Source organism: Oncorhynchus nerka, linkage group LG25 (genome assembly GCF_034236695.1).
Source record: "Oncorhynchus nerka isolate Pitt River linkage group LG25, Oner_Uvic_2.0, whole genome shotgun sequence".
Lineage (NCBI taxonomy): Eukaryota > Metazoa > Chordata > Actinopteri > Salmoniformes > Salmonidae > Oncorhynchus > Oncorhynchus nerka.
Window position 1 is genome coordinate 25,280,167 of NC_088420.1, and position 18,714 is coordinate 25,298,880.

General features: G+C 40.1%; 2 protein-coding genes across 4 annotated transcripts; one reads left to right on the plus strand and one right to left on the minus strand.

Moving 5' to 3' along the window:
- Window positions 1-1,031: 1,031 nt before the first annotated feature.
- Window positions 1,032-3,871, plus strand: LOC115108885 (C-signal-like). 2 transcript variants are annotated; one of them, XM_029633445.2, is made up of 6 exons: window positions 1,032-1,420; window positions 1,540-1,591; window positions 2,030-2,217; window positions 2,499-2,552; window positions 2,731-2,841; window positions 2,970-3,317. In XM_029633445.2, exons 1-6 carry the CDS (start codon window positions 1,100-1,102, stop codon window positions 3,081-3,083), a joined length of 840 nt encoding a protein of 279 aa, XP_029489305.1. In that variant the 5' UTR covers window positions 1,032-1,099; the 3' UTR covers window positions 3,084-3,317. The 2 variants fall into 2 exon arrangements, with proteins under 2 accessions (XP_029489305.1, XP_029489304.1); XM_029633444.2 differs by having other exon boundaries at window positions 1,035-1,420; window positions 2,397-2,552; window positions 2,970-3,871.
- LOC115108886 (galanin peptides-like) lies at window positions 3,412-6,252 on the minus strand. 2 transcript variants are annotated; one of them, XM_029633446.2, is made up of 7 exons: window positions 6,117-6,252; window positions 5,932-6,012; window positions 5,554-5,608; window positions 5,076-5,147; window positions 4,176-4,262; window positions 3,951-4,022; window positions 3,412-3,628 (listed from the first exon to the last, which is right to left on the minus strand). In XM_029633446.2, exons 2-7 carry the CDS (start codon window positions 6,010-6,012, stop codon window positions 3,567-3,569), a joined length of 429 nt encoding a protein of 142 aa, XP_029489306.1. In that variant the 5' UTR covers window positions 6,117-6,252; the 3' UTR covers window positions 3,412-3,566. The 2 variants fall into 2 exon arrangements, with proteins under 2 accessions (XP_029489306.1, XP_029489308.1); XM_029633448.2 differs by lacking the exon at window positions 5,076-5,147.
- Window positions 6,253-18,714: the final 12,462 nt, after the last annotated feature.

Here is an 18,714-nt window from a genome sequence, read left to right on the forward strand (position 1 = left end):
TACCCACTCAGAGCGCCAGCCATTGAAAAAACTAACTGGCCCATATATTGAGGATTGTAACGGAAATGAGGTAAAATATTTTTAAAGCATCTTGTTGGTTTCAATTAGCACTTACTGACATCATATTGCAGTAGACTGGATCCTCGGATGACCTCTGGCAACCAATTGAATTGAGATGGCTGTTATTTGCTAAACTGGATGTGGGCATGGAGGGAGTGAGGGCTCAGCATCATGTGGTGGAGGGTAGAATCTGAAGTTGTTACAGTGATGGTCCATCCTGCTGGATGCAGCTGCTCTGCTGTACCATAACCATTCCAACTGAACCATGGGGAATCACTCCTGGCACACTGTCTGTGTGATCTCCTGAATCAATGTTGACTTCCCATGGCAACATTTCCGTGTTTTTGTCGAACCATATTGCATTTTGGGGCGTATACTACCACCTACTTTCGAGTCCATTCGCTCATTTTCATACCTCTGACATGCTGTAATGATAAAAATAAAAATAAAAATAATTTTAAAAAAAAAGTGGTGTAATAGCCTACAGTTTTCTTGACATTTAGTTTGATTAATGTGATAGGCTTATGTCTTACATGTATGGTGTACCCCTGTCCCCACTTTATTTTGCCGGTGTTGTTACGAAAATCGCCCCCTGCCAGAATCCCTCCCCCCTCCCTTCTAATTTCCTTAATTTTGTGGCTAGAGTGAAATATTTTCTGTGACACAAATCAGAGTAAAATACTTTCTATAGAACAAACTTCACAAACTTCATAGGCAACCGAAATTAATCATTCATGTATGTGCGTTATATTAAACATAGAGGGAATAACTATGGCTGAATATGGCTGAATTATTATCCTTACACTTTAAAAAATACTAGTCAAATAAGACATGGGAGAGATGACGAATTTTTCAAAGAGGTTTATTTATAGACTAATACAAAATCAGTCGCGGATTTAGGTACCGGCGACATGGCGGGGGCGGCACGAAAGGGCGCCGAAGGGGGATTCTTTTAAAATGTATACGTTTGATTTTGGTCGCCAAATGCGCCGAGTGGTGTTTTGGGGTTGCACTTTTGACTAGTAGGAAAATAAGGAGAATGGAGCGGAAACAGTTCAGACACGAAATCAAGCGTACCTACCCTCATTGGTCCATTCGAGTTGCTATGAAATTTAAACCACGCCTTCAGATTGTATCGCTACAAAAATTATGTCTGGACACTGAGACCGATCATACTTCTTCATTAAACAAAGGTAACAGACATCTACTAACTATGACTCTAAAATTCACAAAATGTCAATCTGTACTAATCACTGGAGCGAGCAGAGGCCTCGGCCTACAAATGGTGAAAGACCTGGCAAGAAGCACCGAGAGACCCAAAACAATAATAGCGACTGTTCGCAATCCAGCCGCAGCACAGGTAGGAGAACATCATGTTCAACTTGTTTGGTGAATTTCCACGTAATGGAAATACACGTTTGAGGATACGCCTTTGCTGTAAACTTAGGGATACATAATACAAGTTGATCTTCATTTCAGGATCTTCACAATATTGCCAAGTCCTGCAAAGGTGTTTATATTGTACAGCTTGGTGAGTTGCATAGCCTACATCATTTGTAAAACTTGGACACAGGAGCTAGGGTGCAGTGTGATGCTGATTTGCCACATTTTGTTGGGTAATCGGTATATGATCCCATGTGCATCATGTGCCATGCATAGTTTGGACACATGCCCCATTATGCATTATGCACAACAAACACTGTATTGGTATATTCCCTGTGTGTTCCACTCAGGGATTTTCTCCCTTCAAACTCATTGGAGTAACTAAAACGTATATTACACGCTCAATTATATGTTTGTAGGACTCAACAGAACATGCTGAAATCCCAAACTGAAGTAAACCAATAATGTAAAAGTAAATTAAACCAATACTGTAAAAAACAAGGAGAAAAACGAAAACTAAATTCTGTTTGTTTCCTGTGAAGTTCCTTTTTGAATGGTAATGGGTCTATGATCTCTTTCGTATCAGATGTTGTCAGCCAGTCAAGTATAGACTCAGCATTGCAAGCGGTGTCATCTATACTTGGAAGTGATGGGCTGAATTGCCTCATAAACAACGCAGCCATCAATCTATCCACTGATCTGAAGACAGTGACACCTGACGCCATGATGAAGACTTTCGAGAGTAATACTGTTGCCCCTCTTTTTGTCACCAAGGTAAATCAATGTGTTTCACCTCTAGAAGAGCATGTATGAGAAATATCTTAATTTTCTTGTAGCACAGAGGATATTTTTATTCATGTCCAAATCACACACATTTATGAAAAGTGTCCTACTTCATAAGAAACCTGTATTTTCGCAACTATCTCTAGATCACATCATGTTGTTTCTTGTAGGCATTTCTGCCATTGCTACAGGCAGCTGCTGCACGGGGCACTGGAATGGGGATCCATAGAGCAGCTGTGATTAACATCTCTTCCATACTCGGCTCCATTAAGGTCAACTGGGGAGCCGGAGCAGCCTTCAAAAGCTATGCCTACAGAACCTCAAAGGTGAACAGCAACCATAATGAGCCGTTTCGACAAAACCCATATAAACATTACAGACCATCTCTGGTTGCAATATTAAGCATAGAATGTTTGGGTGTGGCGATAGTTAATCTGACTGTTCTTATGTGTACATATTCATTACATGTCCTGTCCATCTCATTTTGTTTATATATATATGCAGGCTGCCTTGAACATGACGACAAGGTGTCTGGCCACTGACCTGGAATCTGAAGGGATTCTGTGCATGGCTCTTCACCCTGGCTGGGTGCGCACTGACATGGGTGGCCCACATGTGAGTGTCCCATACTCTTGGTTGAGGCATTTTATGGTTGGGTCCTTTAGAATACATAAAAATACATGGCTGTGTATTTCAATGAGTTGACAGTTGATATGGTGCATTTCCTGTCTCTTATGGATCAGGCGGATTTGAGTCCGGAGGAGAGCATATCATCTTTGCTGTCTGTTATCACTGATCTGACAGAAAATAATCATGGGGGATTCTTGGACTACTCTGGAAACAATCTACAATGGTGAAGCTCAACTTGGAAACAGTAACTTGTGGAATGGGTTATGTGCAGTTTTTCTGCTGGTGCTGCCAACAGTTCACTGGGACAAAACACAGCAGAGATCACAGAATAGAACAAACAACTGCAACATCATGCTATTATGTTGCTCAGCAATCTCTGATTCCTTTGTATCTAGTTGGTGCGAGAGAGAACTTGGAGATTTGACATTTTAAATTGGAGACTGTGTTTCATCTGAGTGGTTTGGGTTGTTGTTACACTTTCTAAAGGTAATCTCACTGTTTGAATACAAAATATATACTGTATAATACATATATAGAAATAACATTGTTTTGCCATTCAAAGGTTTTATTCAATCCATTTCTTTCAAATTATAATAAGAACGTGATTAATCTGTATAGTATATTGTTGTTATGATGACACCAGTATAATGGGAAATGTACAGATACTGTTGTTTGTAGGCAGGTGAGGCGTAGAGAAGAGATCAGTTGATCTAGGGCTGATCCATCTCTTCTGATGTGAGAGAGGAAGGCATGGTATCCAGAGCTCCGATTTCTGTAAGGTAGATGACAAAACATTTGAGTGAGCACAGTTAGATGGTTATAACTGATTAGGACTATGCTAGTATTTGTTCTGTTCCAAATATTGTAGCAACATATAGCCAATAATCTTGACTAGAAATGTAATCTGTAAATACATTTGAAATACAAATATAACCAGACCATATGAAAAACATGATTATTTTACTATTTTTGGAACATGTCAAAACACCTGATTTTTATTCATTAAAAAAATAACAATCAAGAGAATGCTGTCAGTGTTTTTGCTGTAATTAATTGTTGTAATTAAACATTAATAACAGACACCATGAACTTACCTTTAAGTTTCAGGTATGATAAGAAGTCAATGACAGTGTGTATTACATCCTCATCTGCTATTCTCAAGGCACCTGCAAAATAAGAGACCATCATGAGGTGTAGACTACACGGAGTAAAGCAGACTTACTGTACAGTATGTCATCTACTCTAAATATATTTGATTTACCCTCTCATAGGCCAATGAAATGTAGGCTATACGATTTGACAAGGCTTTAGCTTCTCACCTGTTTTGAAGTCATCGTCCAGGGGCATGCCTCTCTTTCCAGCAAGGCCATGCTTGTCACTGAGAGTGCGGTGACCGTCAATGCCGTCTGAACGACAAAACAAAAACATAGTTTGCGCAGCTGATTTTGACCCATTCCCTAGATGAAATCCCCTTCATTACACACAAACACCGCAACCCTGCCTAAAGCTCACATGACGGCATAAGGCATCCTTTATGATGGTGTGTTTTTCCTTTTATCTGTCAAGAGTCTGAAAAGCAACCTGCAGGGCTTGAGTCATTGAATTGCTGGAAAACATATATTCACCAATGAAATGCGTGAAAGAAAGGCACATAATCATTGACGGAAACAGAACCTGAAATGTTTTTATACATTTTATATATATATATATCCATCTGAAATTACTATTTTACCCTTCTTCTTTGCATATATATATATATCATGAGAGGGGCAAGGAGAAGGAAAGACAATGGTTGAAATTACAATATACCTCACCCCATCAACAACTTTAATAAAGGTTTGAGTCAACAGGGCTAGTAACAGTGCACTGAATAATAATGTAAGAGCACTAATTATCTGAAGTGTAATCCTTGAATTTTGACGTTAACCCTTAGCCCTTGATGCGTTTCCCACAGTCATCACGGATCAAGTATAATTACATGCAAAAATGAAATGATCAACTTTGTTCTGACAGTGCCTCTTAGATTAAAAGATCCTGTATCATGGTTTAATAATTCATAAACAAGTGGAAAAACAAACAAATAAACATAAAGTGGCCATGGCTGTGATAAAAACTTGGTTGTTGCATTAAGAGTTAAGTCTGCAAATAATAAACAGAGGAGCAAGGCGTCACAGAGCAATTCCTCTGCTGACTTCAATGTCCTGCAGGAGCTATCTTACATTGACTTAGCAGTTCTTCTCTCCCCCTTACGCTGGGATTATCCTTTATCTGTATTAGGTGATCAATACGACCTGAAACACAGGGATGATGGCATTTTACCTAAATTTACAACAAGGACCTGTGATATGGGATACATCCTCATTCTGTGTTGACAATAATCCATGAACCTTGGGAATAAATGTGTTCCTGTGCAAATAGGCTTTTCAAAATATAGTCATTTAAAAGGATATAACAAATTAAAATGTTCTGTGTCGTCCAATAACGACACAGAACAAGTTTGTTGGAATACATCATGCCACATTACACAGCCAGGTAAAATGTGAAAAAGTATAATAAAAGTATAAACAAATATGAGAAGAGCATGATAATGGAGACAGGGCAGGTGTGTAAATTATAGTTTAGTTAAAAGTACTTGATAGTGACATTTTGACAGTTGTGTGAAAGAGTACATGTATTTAATACATAACAGTCACTTACGGGGACCTAAAAGGTAGCCAGCACTGTTTAGTGTCCACCCTCGCTTCTCTTTACCCTGTTATGAGACAAACACACACACCACACACACACACACACACACACACACACACACACTCAAATCAGATTCATTATACACACTGTACAATCATCAGTTTTCTCAACAATTTATCTTATTTTCTGAATGCGAATTGCTTGACCTGACTATAGTGCAAGAACTTAATTATCTCAATGCTTGTTATGGTGTTATGTCTAGATAATAGACAACAACGTTCATATAATTGTAATGTTGCCTGCAATAGCCTACTTGTAGTTAAAACAATGAGAAAATAAGAGCATTTAAAACAACATTTTGCCAAATACAATAAAATGTTGACCTACCGCAATCACTAATCCAATTGTTTCTGACAGAGCTGCAAATAAAATTAGTGATATGCACACTACTCCAAAAGACTTCTTCATCTAAATGAAGATATTAAAAAGGTGTTAGTTGTAGAAAAACTCTCAATTTTAGAAGTTAAAAGTCGCAAAACAAACATTTCCAAAGAAGTCTTAAAGCGGCTTACCTTTAAAGTTTTGTTCAACAGTACAAGAGATAAAAGATAATTTAAAAGTTTAAGGCTTTCTTCAAAATAGGTATGCTTATAGAATAAGCAAAAATACAATGCAATATTACAGCAAAGAGATCTTCAATGTCCCTGTCGTGCGTCTGGTTTAGAAGAGAATGATTTTGATGACCTTTTATAATACACACCCCACTAAAAAAAAAATCCTGTTCCTGAAATTCAGACGTCACAACTACCTTCCCCCTCCTGTAGTGGTCATGTCACGATGAAATTACAATAACATCATCATGTTCTTTTTGCAACCTTATGAGACATTGAGTTGGACAATAGTTCTTAAAGTCAGATACATTTTATCACTAATAGAATCTCACGTGATGTCATTTGTAGAAAACATTTTATTATGCATGTCAAAACGAACACTGCTATAAGATCAGTAAATCTAAAATATTAATGTTAGAGCCTCTATGACTGGTAAGATGGTTCAGATGTAAAAATACAAAACCATTACATACAAACATAGCCTAGAGATAAAAGACCAATTAGGAAGACAAGGGGATACATTTCCATGGGTTTGTGGACAGGTCAATTTTAATAGTCAGAAAAGCAGGAATTCCATAATGGAAAGGTGATATCTATTTCGTAACAATGCATTGGAACTTGTCTGTAGCCTTTATCAACAAACAGTTACCTTAAAAAGCATTTTTAGATATGGTGATAGGTTACAAAAAGGAGAAAAACTACTCACTCAGAGCTTTAAATTAAGTTCTTTATTGAATTAACAGATCAGATATAACAAGAGCCTGAATTATATGAAAATGTCATCCTATCATTGACAGTTTCCATTCATACTGGAGGAGGATGGTAGTTACAGGCTGGACCAAAGAGTACACTAGAAAAGCCACTCCCAGGGCACCATGAACTTCCATTCCAATGAAAGTACAGGTCAGCAGCAACCAAGAAAGAGCAAAATGGGATTCCAACAGCGTGTAACAAAGGCAGGAACCTTTGGACTCTTTGTAAAATGGTTTGTCCTTCTTTAGCTGTCTGGTCTGATCCAGCAAGGGCTACTGGCGGATCTAAAAGTTCTTGTGTCCATTTGTCATTGGTCTGTGTGGAAAATCCTCCATTGTAACATACATCACACATTGAGCAATGTTCTGATCCATTATGACATGGGAAAGGAACTCCATCCGAAGAACTCAATCCTGAAGATATATGGCTGCCTTCTTTCATATTGATGACATGAATGTTGATCACACCACCACACAATCCATTTGTTGAAGTTTTCTTCAGGGAGAGGTTGCTGAAGAGATAATACATTTTTTAATGAACACTCCTGACTCAACACCTTTATACAGTCTAAAAGCATCGTATACCAACCATACAGGACAGCTCTATTTGGACACCTTGATTGTGAATAAAGAGTAGATGCATTACAACCACTAACTATTCCAGTTAAGTCCTACCTGCATTCTATTTCTTGTCCTTGTCTTGTATTTAATTGTATAGGCCTATCACAACATGGTCGGCTTAGCTCTTGGATGCCAGGTTGGGCTCTTGCACAGGTGGGGCTCTTGTCTGGAAGGAACAGGGCTATAATTCCATCCTTCGTAATAGCAACACATCCACATCTGCCGTCACTGTTTAGCTGGACTCTGCATGGCTGTGCTATAGCGACAGGTGCAACTTCCGATGCAGGTAATGGGCTCTGTTGCTCAGAAGAGGCCTTTCTTCGTCGTTCACAATGCATTCTTTTGGCAAACAATCCCGTTGGCAACATTGTTTCAACCAATGCAAGTTGACAATCGAAGCCTGACAGTTTTCTCCTCACCTCCTGCAAGATTAAATATCATAGATGAAGTTAAGAAAAGTAATTGATTTATAAAGTCAAGTAGGCCGAAAACACATTATCTGCAGATATTTACACAAACCCTTATTATTTTTTTTGAGACCCCAAGTCCTCTGCGTCTGCAATGATCAGACATTTTTCCAATGTTGGCAAGCGCTGAATTAATTAAACAAATTCTGAACGTGAAAGACTGCTTATTATAGATTATAGCAGTGACTAAAATGATGTTTTCCGATGTAGACAGACAGCGCGCTTGTCTCGCTTCTCGGAGACAGAGGCTGTGAGAAGAGTCGCACAGCGCACTAGCTGTTCATCCAATGTGCAAGGGTTGTCAATCATCATATGATGACGTCACGCGAGCGTGACGCTCAAACGTCGTTCTTGTTCTTTTGCTGTCTATCACGGAACCCAAACCGGCTGCGCGCGTGCGCCATCGTGCATACATTTATTTTGTCCCCTCACACCAAAAGAGATCACAACAAGCAGGTCAAAATATCAAAACAAACTCTGAAACAATTATATTAATTTGGGGACAGGTCGAAAAGCATTTATGGCAATTTAGCTAGTTAGCTTGCACTTGCTAGCTAATTTGTCCCATTTGGCTAGCTTGCTGTTGCTAGCTAATTTGTCCTGGGATATAAAAATTGAGTTGTTATTTTACCTGAAATGCACAAGGTCCTCTACTCAGTCAATTAATCCACACATAAAACGGTTAACTGAATCGTTTATAGTCATCTCTCTTTCTTCCAGGCCTTTTCTTCTCTTGACTTTATATTGCAATTGGCAACTTTCATAAATTAGGTGCATTACCGCCACTGACCTTCGTCTTTCAGTCACCCATGTGGGTATAACTAATGAGGAGATGGCACGAGATGGAAGGCAGGACCTCTCGCCCGTGCAATAATTAAACCAATGACGAGATGGAAGATGCAGGAGCCTTGAACAAGCCGCTATCTATTTTTCGTTTGTACTCTTCTCTCAGAATGTGGATAAACTTGAGAAAATGTGTCTGAATTGAATAACGTAGATTTTAGTAGTGTTTTTAGCTAACTAGCTAACGTTAGCTAGCTTACCTTGCCCACAAAAGTTGATTGAGCGCAAGATTCCCTAAAATCATGCCACTTTGATATAGCTACGACTGGAAGTTACTTTTTCGTAGCAGGTTAGGATAAGTAGGTTAAGGTTAGGAGTTGTAGCTATCTAAAAACACAGAAAGCTAGCTATAGCTTGTAGTTATAATAATAATAATAATATTTTCCTAGGTAACTGCTAGTCTGCTGTTGTTAGCTGCGGTGGTTAGTTGCGGTCTAACCACCAGATATCCATAGGAAGCCTAATTTCTTTAGATTTAAGTTTGCCAGGCTGAAAATGCCCGGCCATTGTCAATAACCCTTTCCCTATCTCTCCCAACCAGCCTATCTACACAACGAATCCCATTCAGGAATCAGAAATATGGCTGAGACAGTGACAACATCCACATGCACTGGGACCTTTTCAGTCAACAGAATCAACCAGGGATCATACTCACTGTGTTTGGAGTATGTCTCTTTGGAGGTGAAGAGCTAGCTTTCTAACGTTAGCTCTTTTTAAAAATTGTAATGACCTGGCCTGATCATAAAGGAACAATTGTCCAGACAATTGATGGGTTAATAAACCATGAATTCGTAACCTCAAACTCCACACAGGCGGGCCTCCCGGATGACGCAGTGGTTAAGGGCGCAACAGGGCCAGCTGTGCCACCAGAGATCCTGGGTTTGCGCCCAGGCTCTGTTGTAACCGGCCGTGACCTGGAGGTCCGTGGGGCGACACACAATTGGCCTAGCGTCTTCCGGGTTAGGGAGGGCTTGGCCGGTGGAGATGCCCTTGTCTCATCGCGCACCAGCGACTCCTGTGGTGGGCCTGGCGCAGTGCACGCTAACCAAGGTTGCCAGGTGCACTGTGTTTCCTCCGCACATTGGTGCGGCTGGCTTCCGGGTTGGATGCACGCTGTGTTAAGAAGCAGTGCGGCTTGGTTGGGTTGTGTATTGGAGGACGCATGACTTTCAACCTTCGTCTCTTCCGAGCCCATACAGGAGTTGTAGCGATGAGACAAGATAGTAGCTACTAAAACAATTGGATACCATGAAATTGGGGAGAAAAAGGGGTCAAATTTTAAAAACGAAATTAAATTAAACTCCACACAGGCTACTGTTTGGCCGCAGCCCACGACAAATAAATGAAAGATACCCATATAAGCAACTGTGATATTCTCTTGTGAAGACCAGACATAAGAGAGAGAACAATGGCTAAACATGGTCTTAATTTGCAATGCTCCATCCCCCTTTGTTTCCTTAAGGAACCGTCAAACCACTCTTCTAGAGGGAGAGTCATTGTTCAGTGATGGCACCTCCATTACATTTGATACTTTCAAAGACCTTGCCGCTGAACTTGATTGTTTTTATATTCTATATAGAATAGTATCTGTCAAATTACAGTTGTGTCCATGCTTGGTACAAAGGAGGCAAATTCTGTAATCATATGTGAATGTTTTTGTCCCACATCAACAACTTTCACCATCAAGCTGATATTGAAAATCTTCGGTAGTCCTCTTTTAGGGTTCATCATGTCTAAAATCATGTTTTGGCATCTTCAACTATGGACTGATCGAAATAACCATCAACCTGGCAATGACGATATCTAAGGAAGTCTCAAGGTTTTGCTCGCCTGAGGTAGAGTATCTCATGATAAGCTGTAGACCACACTATCTACCTAGAGTGTTTTCATCTGTATTTTTCGTAGCTGTCTAAATACCACCACAGACCGATGCTGGCATTAAAACCGCACTCAATGAGCTGTATACCGCCATAAGCAAACAGGAAAACACTCATCCAGCGGCGCTCCTAGTGGCCGGGGACTTTAATGCAGGGAAACTTAAATCAGTTTTACCAAATTTCTATCAGCATGTTAAATGTGCAACCAGAGGGGAAAAAATATTAGACCACCTATACTCCACACACAGAGATGCATACAAAGCTCTCCCATGCCCCCCATTTAGCAAATATGACCATAATTCTATCCTCCTGATTCCTGCTTACAAGCAAAAATTAGAGCAGGAAGCACCCGTGACTGGGTCTATAAAAAAACTGGTCAGAGGAAGCAGATGCTAAACTGCAGGACTGTTTTGCTAGCACAGACTGGAAAATGTTCTGGGATTCTTCCGATTGCATTGAGGAGTACACCACATCAGTCACTGGCTTTATCAATAAGGGCATAGAGGATGTCATCCCTACAGTGACTGTACATACCCCAACCAGAAGCCATGGATTACAGGCTACATTCGCACTCAGCTAAAGGGTAGAGCTGCTGCTTTCAAAGAGCTGGACTCTAACCCAGAAGCTTATAAGAAATCCCACTATGCCCTCCGACGAACCATCAAACGGGCAAAGCGTCAATACAGGACTAAGATCGAATCCTACTACACCGACTTCGACACTCGTCGGATGTACCAGGGCTTGCAAACTATTACAGACTACAATGGGAAGCACAGCCGAGAGCTGCCCAGTGAGATGAGCCTACCAGACGAGCTAAATAACTTCTATGCTCGCTTCGAGGCAAGTAACAGTGAAGCATACATGAGAGCATCAGCTGTTCCGAACGACTGTGTGATCACGCTCTCCGCAGCCGATGTGAGTAAGACCTTTAAACAGGTCAACATTCACAAGGCCGCAGGGTCAGACGGATTACCAGGACTGCGCTGACCAACTGGCAAGTGTCTTCACTGACATTTTCAACCTCTCCCTGTCTGAGTCTGTAATACCAACATGTTTCAAGCAGACCACCATAGTCTCTGTGCCCAAGAACATTAAGGTAACCTGCCTAAATGACTACCGATCCGTACCACTCACCTCTGTAGCCATGAAATGCTTTGAAAGGCTGGTCATGGCTCACATCACCATAATCCCAGAAACCCTAGACCCACTCCAATTTGCATACCACACCAACAAATCCACAGATGTTGCAATCTCTTTTGCACTCCACACTGCCCTTTCACACCTTTCACAAAAGGAATACCTATGTGAGAATGCTATTCATTGACTACAGCTCATCGTTCAACACCATAGTGCCCTCATAGCTAAGGACCCTGGGACTAAACACCTCTTTCTGCAACTGGATCCGGGACTTCCTGACGGGCCGCCCCAGGGGGTAAGGGTAGGTAACAACACATCTGCCACGCTGATCCTCAACACGGGGGCCCCTCAGGGGTGCGTGCTCAGTCCCCTCCTGTACTCCCTGTTCACTCATGACTGCACGGCCAGGCACGACTCCAACACCATCATTAAGTTTGCTGATGACACAACAGTGGTAGGCCTGATCACCGACAACGATGAAACAGCCTACCTGGCTGTAAATCTGGGGAGATAAGATAGGACAGGGAGAGCCCCTCCAGAGCTCTAGTATCTGGGGGAGACTGGAACTGTCAGCCGAGTGGTTATAAACTGTGGTGAGACTCATGAGAAAATCCCTATGTTCGTGTGTATGTATGTGCGTAGGTTAGAATGGTATAAAAGGATTTGTGTATGCACGAGAGAGCATACGCAAATAAACCTGGATCTGATCAATTGTGAGCTGGGAATTCTGTCTGTTTTATTTAAGACCAGAACTTTACAACCTCTGGGTATCAGACAGATAAAGATAATTTGAATTTATGAACATTGATTACAAAATTACTGAACACTTATAAAAAACAATCAATCTTTAACATAATCACTAGTTAACTACACATGGTTGATGATATTACTAGTTTAACTAGCTTGTCCTGCATTGCAAATAATCAATGTGGTGCCTGTTAGTTTATCATCGAATCACAGCCTACTTCGCCAAACTGCTGATGATATAACAAGCGCATTCGCAAAAAAGCACTGTCGTTGCACAATGTACCTAACCATAAACATCAATGCCTTCTTAAAATCAATACACAAGTATATATTTTTAAACCTGCATATTAATGTTAGCAGGCAATAATATCTAGGGAAATTGTGTCACTTCTCTTGTGTTCTGTGCAAGCAGAGTCAGGGTATATGCAGCAGTTTGGGCCATCTGACTCATTGCGAACTGTGTGAAGACCATTTCTTCCTAACAAAGACCGTTATTAATTTGACATAATTTTACATAATTATGACATAACATTGAAGGTTGTGCAACGTAACAGCAATATTTAGACTTATGGATGCCGCCCGTTAGATAAAATACAGAATGGTTCTGTATTTTACTGAAAGAATAAACTTTTTGTTTTCTAAATGAGTTTCCGGATTTGACCATATTAATGACCTAAGGCTCGTATTTCTGTGTGTATATTATAATTAAGTCTGATTTTATATTTGATAGAGCAGTCTGACTGAGCGGTGGTAGGCAGCAGCAGGCTCATAAGCATTCATACCAACAGCACTTTCCTGCGTTTGCCAGCAGCTCTTCGCAATGCTTGAAGCACAGTGCTGTTTATGACTCCAAGCCTATCAACTCCCGAGATTAGGCTGGCAATACTATAGTGCCTATAAGAGCATCCAATATTCAAAGGTATATGAAATACAATGGTATAGAGAGAAATACTCCTATAATTCCTATAATAACTACAACCTCCAACTTCTTAACTGGGAATATTGAAGACTCATGTCAAAAAGGAACCACCAGCTTTCATATGTTCTCATGTTCTGAGCAAGGAACTTAAACGTTAGCTTTTTTACATGGCACATATTGCACTTTTACTTTCTTCTCCAACACTGTGTTTTTGCATTATTTAAACCAAATCTGAAAATGTTTCATTATTTATTTGAGACTATAGATGGTTATTTATGTATTATATTAAGTTGAAATAAAGTGTTCATTCAGTATTATTGTAATTGTCATTATTACAAATATATATATAAAAATCGTCCGATTAATTACTATCGGCTTTTTTTGGTCCTCCAATAATCGGTATCGGTGTTGAAAAATCATAATCGGTCGACCTCTAGTCCAAGTACACCAAGACAGTCGTAAAGAGGGCACGAAAAAAAACTATTCCCCCTCAGGAGACTGAAAAGATTTGGCATGGATCCTCAGATCCTCAAAAGGTTTTACAGCTGCACCATCGAGAGCATCCTGACGGGTTGCATCACTGCCTGGTATGGCAACTGCTCGGTCTCCGACCGCAAGGCACTACAGAGGGTAGTGCGCTCGGCCCAGTACATCACCGGGGCCAAGCTTCCTTCCATCCAGGACCTCTATACCATGCGGTGTCAGAGGAAGGCCCTAGAAATTGTCTAGCCACCCTAGTCATAGACTGTGCACGGTAAGCGGTACCGTGGCGCCAAGTCTAGGTCCAAGAGGCTAAATGCATCACACTTTAAGTACAGATTTCATGTCATTTAGCTGAATGGCTAGGCATGGCCCAGCTTTCCATAGGTCCTGGGAAATGCTGACCTATTTGGCCAACACCTTAATTGTCTTCATCATTGGTATTATTTGGTAACATTTGGGCCTCAATGATTTCTTCAACATTATAGTGCTCTACTTTGCTATGTACATCTCAGCACTTTTTTATTGAGTTTACATCAGGCATATAACCAGTTTTTCTACCGCATAATTATGTTATGTATCAGTTTGTTCTTGTGATTATTGGAAAGGAACCAGAGGAGGTATCTATTTGAGACTCTTCTTTCTCTATTACAGACATGTGACTGTAGTTGCACTGTCACCCTTATTGGTATGCACTGGCTGTGGCTTCAGCTGGAGGTGGGCAGCAGTGTGTGTCTAGGGAGGGACCAAATGGGCCTTTTGTGTATGGGCTCTAATCAATACCTATCGCTGAAGTATTACAGATTATGTGCTAGAAATGTCAAAGTAATTCCAGATTGAGCTGACATATGCAGCATTTACCGTGAATGCAGTCTCCACTAACATATGAACATTTCCTTTAAATGTCAGTCATGCTGTAACGCCGAACTTCCGCGATACAGATTGAATAGAGCTTCTACTTCTTAAGCTCATAGATTTTCAATCAGATGATTTGAATGAAGTGCAAGTGAGAGAGAATGTAGGGATTTTTTTGTTGTGTATTTACTACTTTCTATTTTTACTTTCCTACCCCTTTAGCGGGGTACCATGATGACAGCAGTGTCCTTATGTTATGACCTCTGTTAATATAATCATAATCTTGACAGTTGAAGTTATCATCTCTGTTGCAGATTTTGGTCCCGTCTTCTGGAATGGAGGCCCTAACACGTCTTATTAATGCAACATCAATTCCCTTGTTCCTTAGACTTCTAGGTGAGGAGTACTGTGTTGAGTAGTTGTCTTATTGGACAGGTTGTTCAGAATGTATGCAAAGCCAACTAAACTGCACTTGGTAGCACTGAAAGAGGTTTTGTCTCTCTCACATTGTGTCCTGTGTTCCCAGACCTATGTGACGTGTCTGCCCAACCGTATGGGCATGTATTTCACATATGAGTAAAAATATATATCTTCCCCCGTGCTCTTCCTTCCAGGTTAGCATTGAAGAGTTTTCCCCCACAGGCAGGATGACCAAGTTCCCACACTTTGACAGGAACATTCTGTGTCCACCATCAACACAGGAGCAGGAGGACTTGATAGAGGAGGCTCGCATGCGCATCCTGAAGGCACAGGTCTGGGTCACTTCACTGGATCACACTCAAAACTATATTCATGATGCCATCATATTAACCCTGACCTCACGGAAAGTGGTGAGCCTGATTTCTTGTTCAGCCCGTTCAATGTGGAAGGAAAGCATTCCTCACTTAAAAAGACTATCAGGATGAACGTTTTCATTTTTTTTCAAATATGTGAAATCAATGTGTTCGATAGGATATTATGTTAGAAGTTGTTTTTGTTTCTTTAATCACAGGCTGTACCTCTGTTTTCCTTCACTTAGTTGTAGCCTTGTCGATACACTCCTACAATGTGGTTAGGGCTAAGGATGACGCATTAGATTATGATGAACTCTTAGCCCACAGGGAAGGAACTATTGACTTTGGTGAATGTAATAGGTTTAGCATGAAGTTGACAGATGAACCATTAAGAGTCCAGTATAAATGGTGTTTAAACTGGGAACTGGTGTTGGTTTTCTACCAGACAAGCTACTGGAAGCATCACAGTGCTGGATTTCTGAACAGAGAGGCAGCCAGGACCCTGATTAATACAGCTGAGAACATGACAAACCACAAGGAAATGTTGTATTGCTCTCGCTGCACTATAGGAACAACACTGTATTCGAAGTGCCCACTATTACATTCTAACTACATAATTAGGATAAACATTCTATTTCCAAGATCACAAGTCAAATCACAATTGCAATATTTGGTTAAAAATAAGGCCTCAATTATTTTGCCTATATTGTGCAGCACTACGTGCCAGTGTGGAAATGTCAAATGAAACAAACAGAATGGAGAAAGACCCTTTGAAATCACTTAGAATTCATGTGCTGCCACCCTAAATAACATTATTTTTTGCCATATCACCCAGCCCTAGGACCACTTGGTTCATTATGAGTTTATGATGTGTTTATAATCGCAAATGCTGACCTAAGACAGCAACTGATTAGATGATTACATGTTCAACTTCAAACCCTTGAGTAACACCGGTGTAATGCATAATATGTTTTCTTTGAATGATCTAGCTATACTGCTTATAATTATTTGAAAAAATGGTTAGAATTAGAATGGGGACTATGATTGACAAACATCTTCTGTTTTTTGATTGTCATTGTGCTAGTGTGGGGCACACTTTGGAAAAGGCGGCACCACTTGGAAGAATCTAAGCTCAGTAATTGCACCTTATTATGTACTTAACCACCCTTTAAATATTTGACATCTCAGGGTCTTGAGTCTATTATTATGAGTCTATTATTTTTCATGTCATAGTCCTAGAGGCCTATGGCTATGTTCAAAGTCATATAGAGAGAGAATTCAGCCAGGTTTAAGAACCGCTTCCATGTTAGCACCTTTCTTCTTGAAATGTTGGTGATGTAACAATAGGAGAGCGCCTATTGAAATCCCTATGAAATGACCCGCTGTCAACAAGCAAAACAGAGCAGCTAATTTAAGACCATTTGTTAGCATTTGGGATAATATGTATTCATGTCTGTATTGTGTTGTGGTGTCAACAAACTGCATACCTGCTTTCACTGGACATCTTCATAGGTTTTGAAAACTGTAAGAAATAAACAGCAAAACGCGGATGCGTCAATTATCACTTAGCAACAGCTATTGAGGAGAAAGTGGTCCTTTGTAGCTCAGTTGGTAGAGCATAGGGTAGGGTAGTGGGTTTGATTCCCGGGACCACCTGTATGTAAAGTCTATGCACGCATGACTAAGTTGCTTTGGATAAAAGCCCCTAGAACAGCTTCAATTTGTTGGGGCATGGACTCTACAAGGTGTCAAAAGCATTCTAAAGTCATACTGGCCCATGCTTTCCACAGTTGTGCCATGTTAGCTGGATGTCATTTGGAAGGTGGACCATTCTTGATACACACATGAAACTGTTGAGCTTGAAAAGCCCAGAAATGTTACAGTCCTACTACCACCCTCTGAATGGCAGACATACACAATCCATGTCTCAATTGTTTCAAGGCTTAAACATCCTTCTTTAACCTGTCTCTATCCCTTCATCTACACTGATTGAAGTGGATTTAACAAGTGATGATGGAGAATGATGAATGAGAAGAATGATGGAGGCCACAAAAATGATGGAGGCCACTGTGTTCTTGGGGACCTTCAATGATGCAGAAATGTTTTGGTACCCTTCCCCCCGATCTGTGCCTCAACACAATCCAGTCTTTGAACTCTACGGACATTTCCTTCGACCTCATGGCTTGGTTTTTGCTCTGACATGCACTGTCAACTGTGGGACCTTATATAGACAGGTGTGTGCCTTCCAAATCATGTTCAACAGTTGAATTTACCACAGGTGGACTCCAATCAAGTTGTAGAAACATCTCAAAGATGATCAATGGAAACAGGATGCTTCTGACCTAAATTTAAAGTCTCATAGCAAAGGGTCTGATTACTTAAGGTATTTCAGTTTTTTTTAATCGATTTGATTTTTTTTCTCCAAAAACCTGGTTTTGCTTTGTCATTATGGGGTATTGCGTGTAGATTGCTGACGATTTGTATTTATTTAATTCATTTTAGAATAAGGCTGTAACATAACAATGTTTAAAAAGTCAAGGGGTCTGAATACTTCTCAAAGGAACTGTATATAGTGTATATGCATATGTTTCTGCCTTTATCTATGTTCATGAGTGTTCAGGATATCATGAAATACTGGGAGCTGAAAGTGACGTTTTAAAGCTAATTTACTGTAATTCTACACATTTTGCCATTGGTTATAATGCTATCTAAGTGATTCAAAGATCACAACAAAATCAAAACAATTTCATAACAAAATACTCCTGAATGCATAATTTGGTCATTGTTAGTCATTGTTAGTTCTCAAAGATTATCTTATTATAAAATATATATATAGGTCCATTATCTTTTCTATATACTTTCTATCTGGTTTTAGTCGTTTAAGTTTACACAGAAAACATTTTTAAGTGTACACTGAAAGCAAACTGATTATTATTTTTATTGTTTGGACATAGGTGTCCTGAAAAGGCTGCTGTAACGTTAGGATTCATATTCTTGTTGTATTACCAGATATGAAACAAAATGGAAGAAATACTTTGAAAACAGCTACTGCAGAATTTATTTAGCTATAAATCACAACTCGCACATG

Excerpts from the sequence above, each read along its gene's own strand:
- LOC115108885 (XM_029633444.2), top strand. The coding sequence starts at position 1,100 with ATGGAGCGGAAACAGTTCAGACACGAAATCAAGCGTACCTACCCTCAT. Across the intron at positions 1,592-2,029 it reads TGTTTATATTGTACAGCTTG|ATGTTGTCAGCCAGTCAAGT; the intron begins GTGAGTTGCATA and ends CTTTCGTATCAG. Across the intron at positions 2,218-2,396 it reads CCCCTCTTTTTGTCACCAAG|GCATTTCTGCCATTGCTACA; the intron begins GTAAATCAATGT and ends TGTTTCTTGTAG.
- LOC115108886 (XM_029633446.2), bottom strand. The coding sequence starts at position 6,012 with ATGAAGAAGTCTTTTGGAGTAGTGTGCATATCACTAATTTTATTTGCA. Across the intron at positions 5,609-5,931 it reads CAATTGGATTAGTGATTGCG|GGTAAAGAGAAGCGAGGGTG; the intron begins GTAGGTCAACAT and ends GTCTCATAACAG. Across the intron at positions 4,263-5,075 it reads AGAAGAACTGCTAAGTCAAT|ACGGCATTGACGGTCACCGC; the intron begins GTAAGATAGCTC and ends TTTGTCGTTCAG.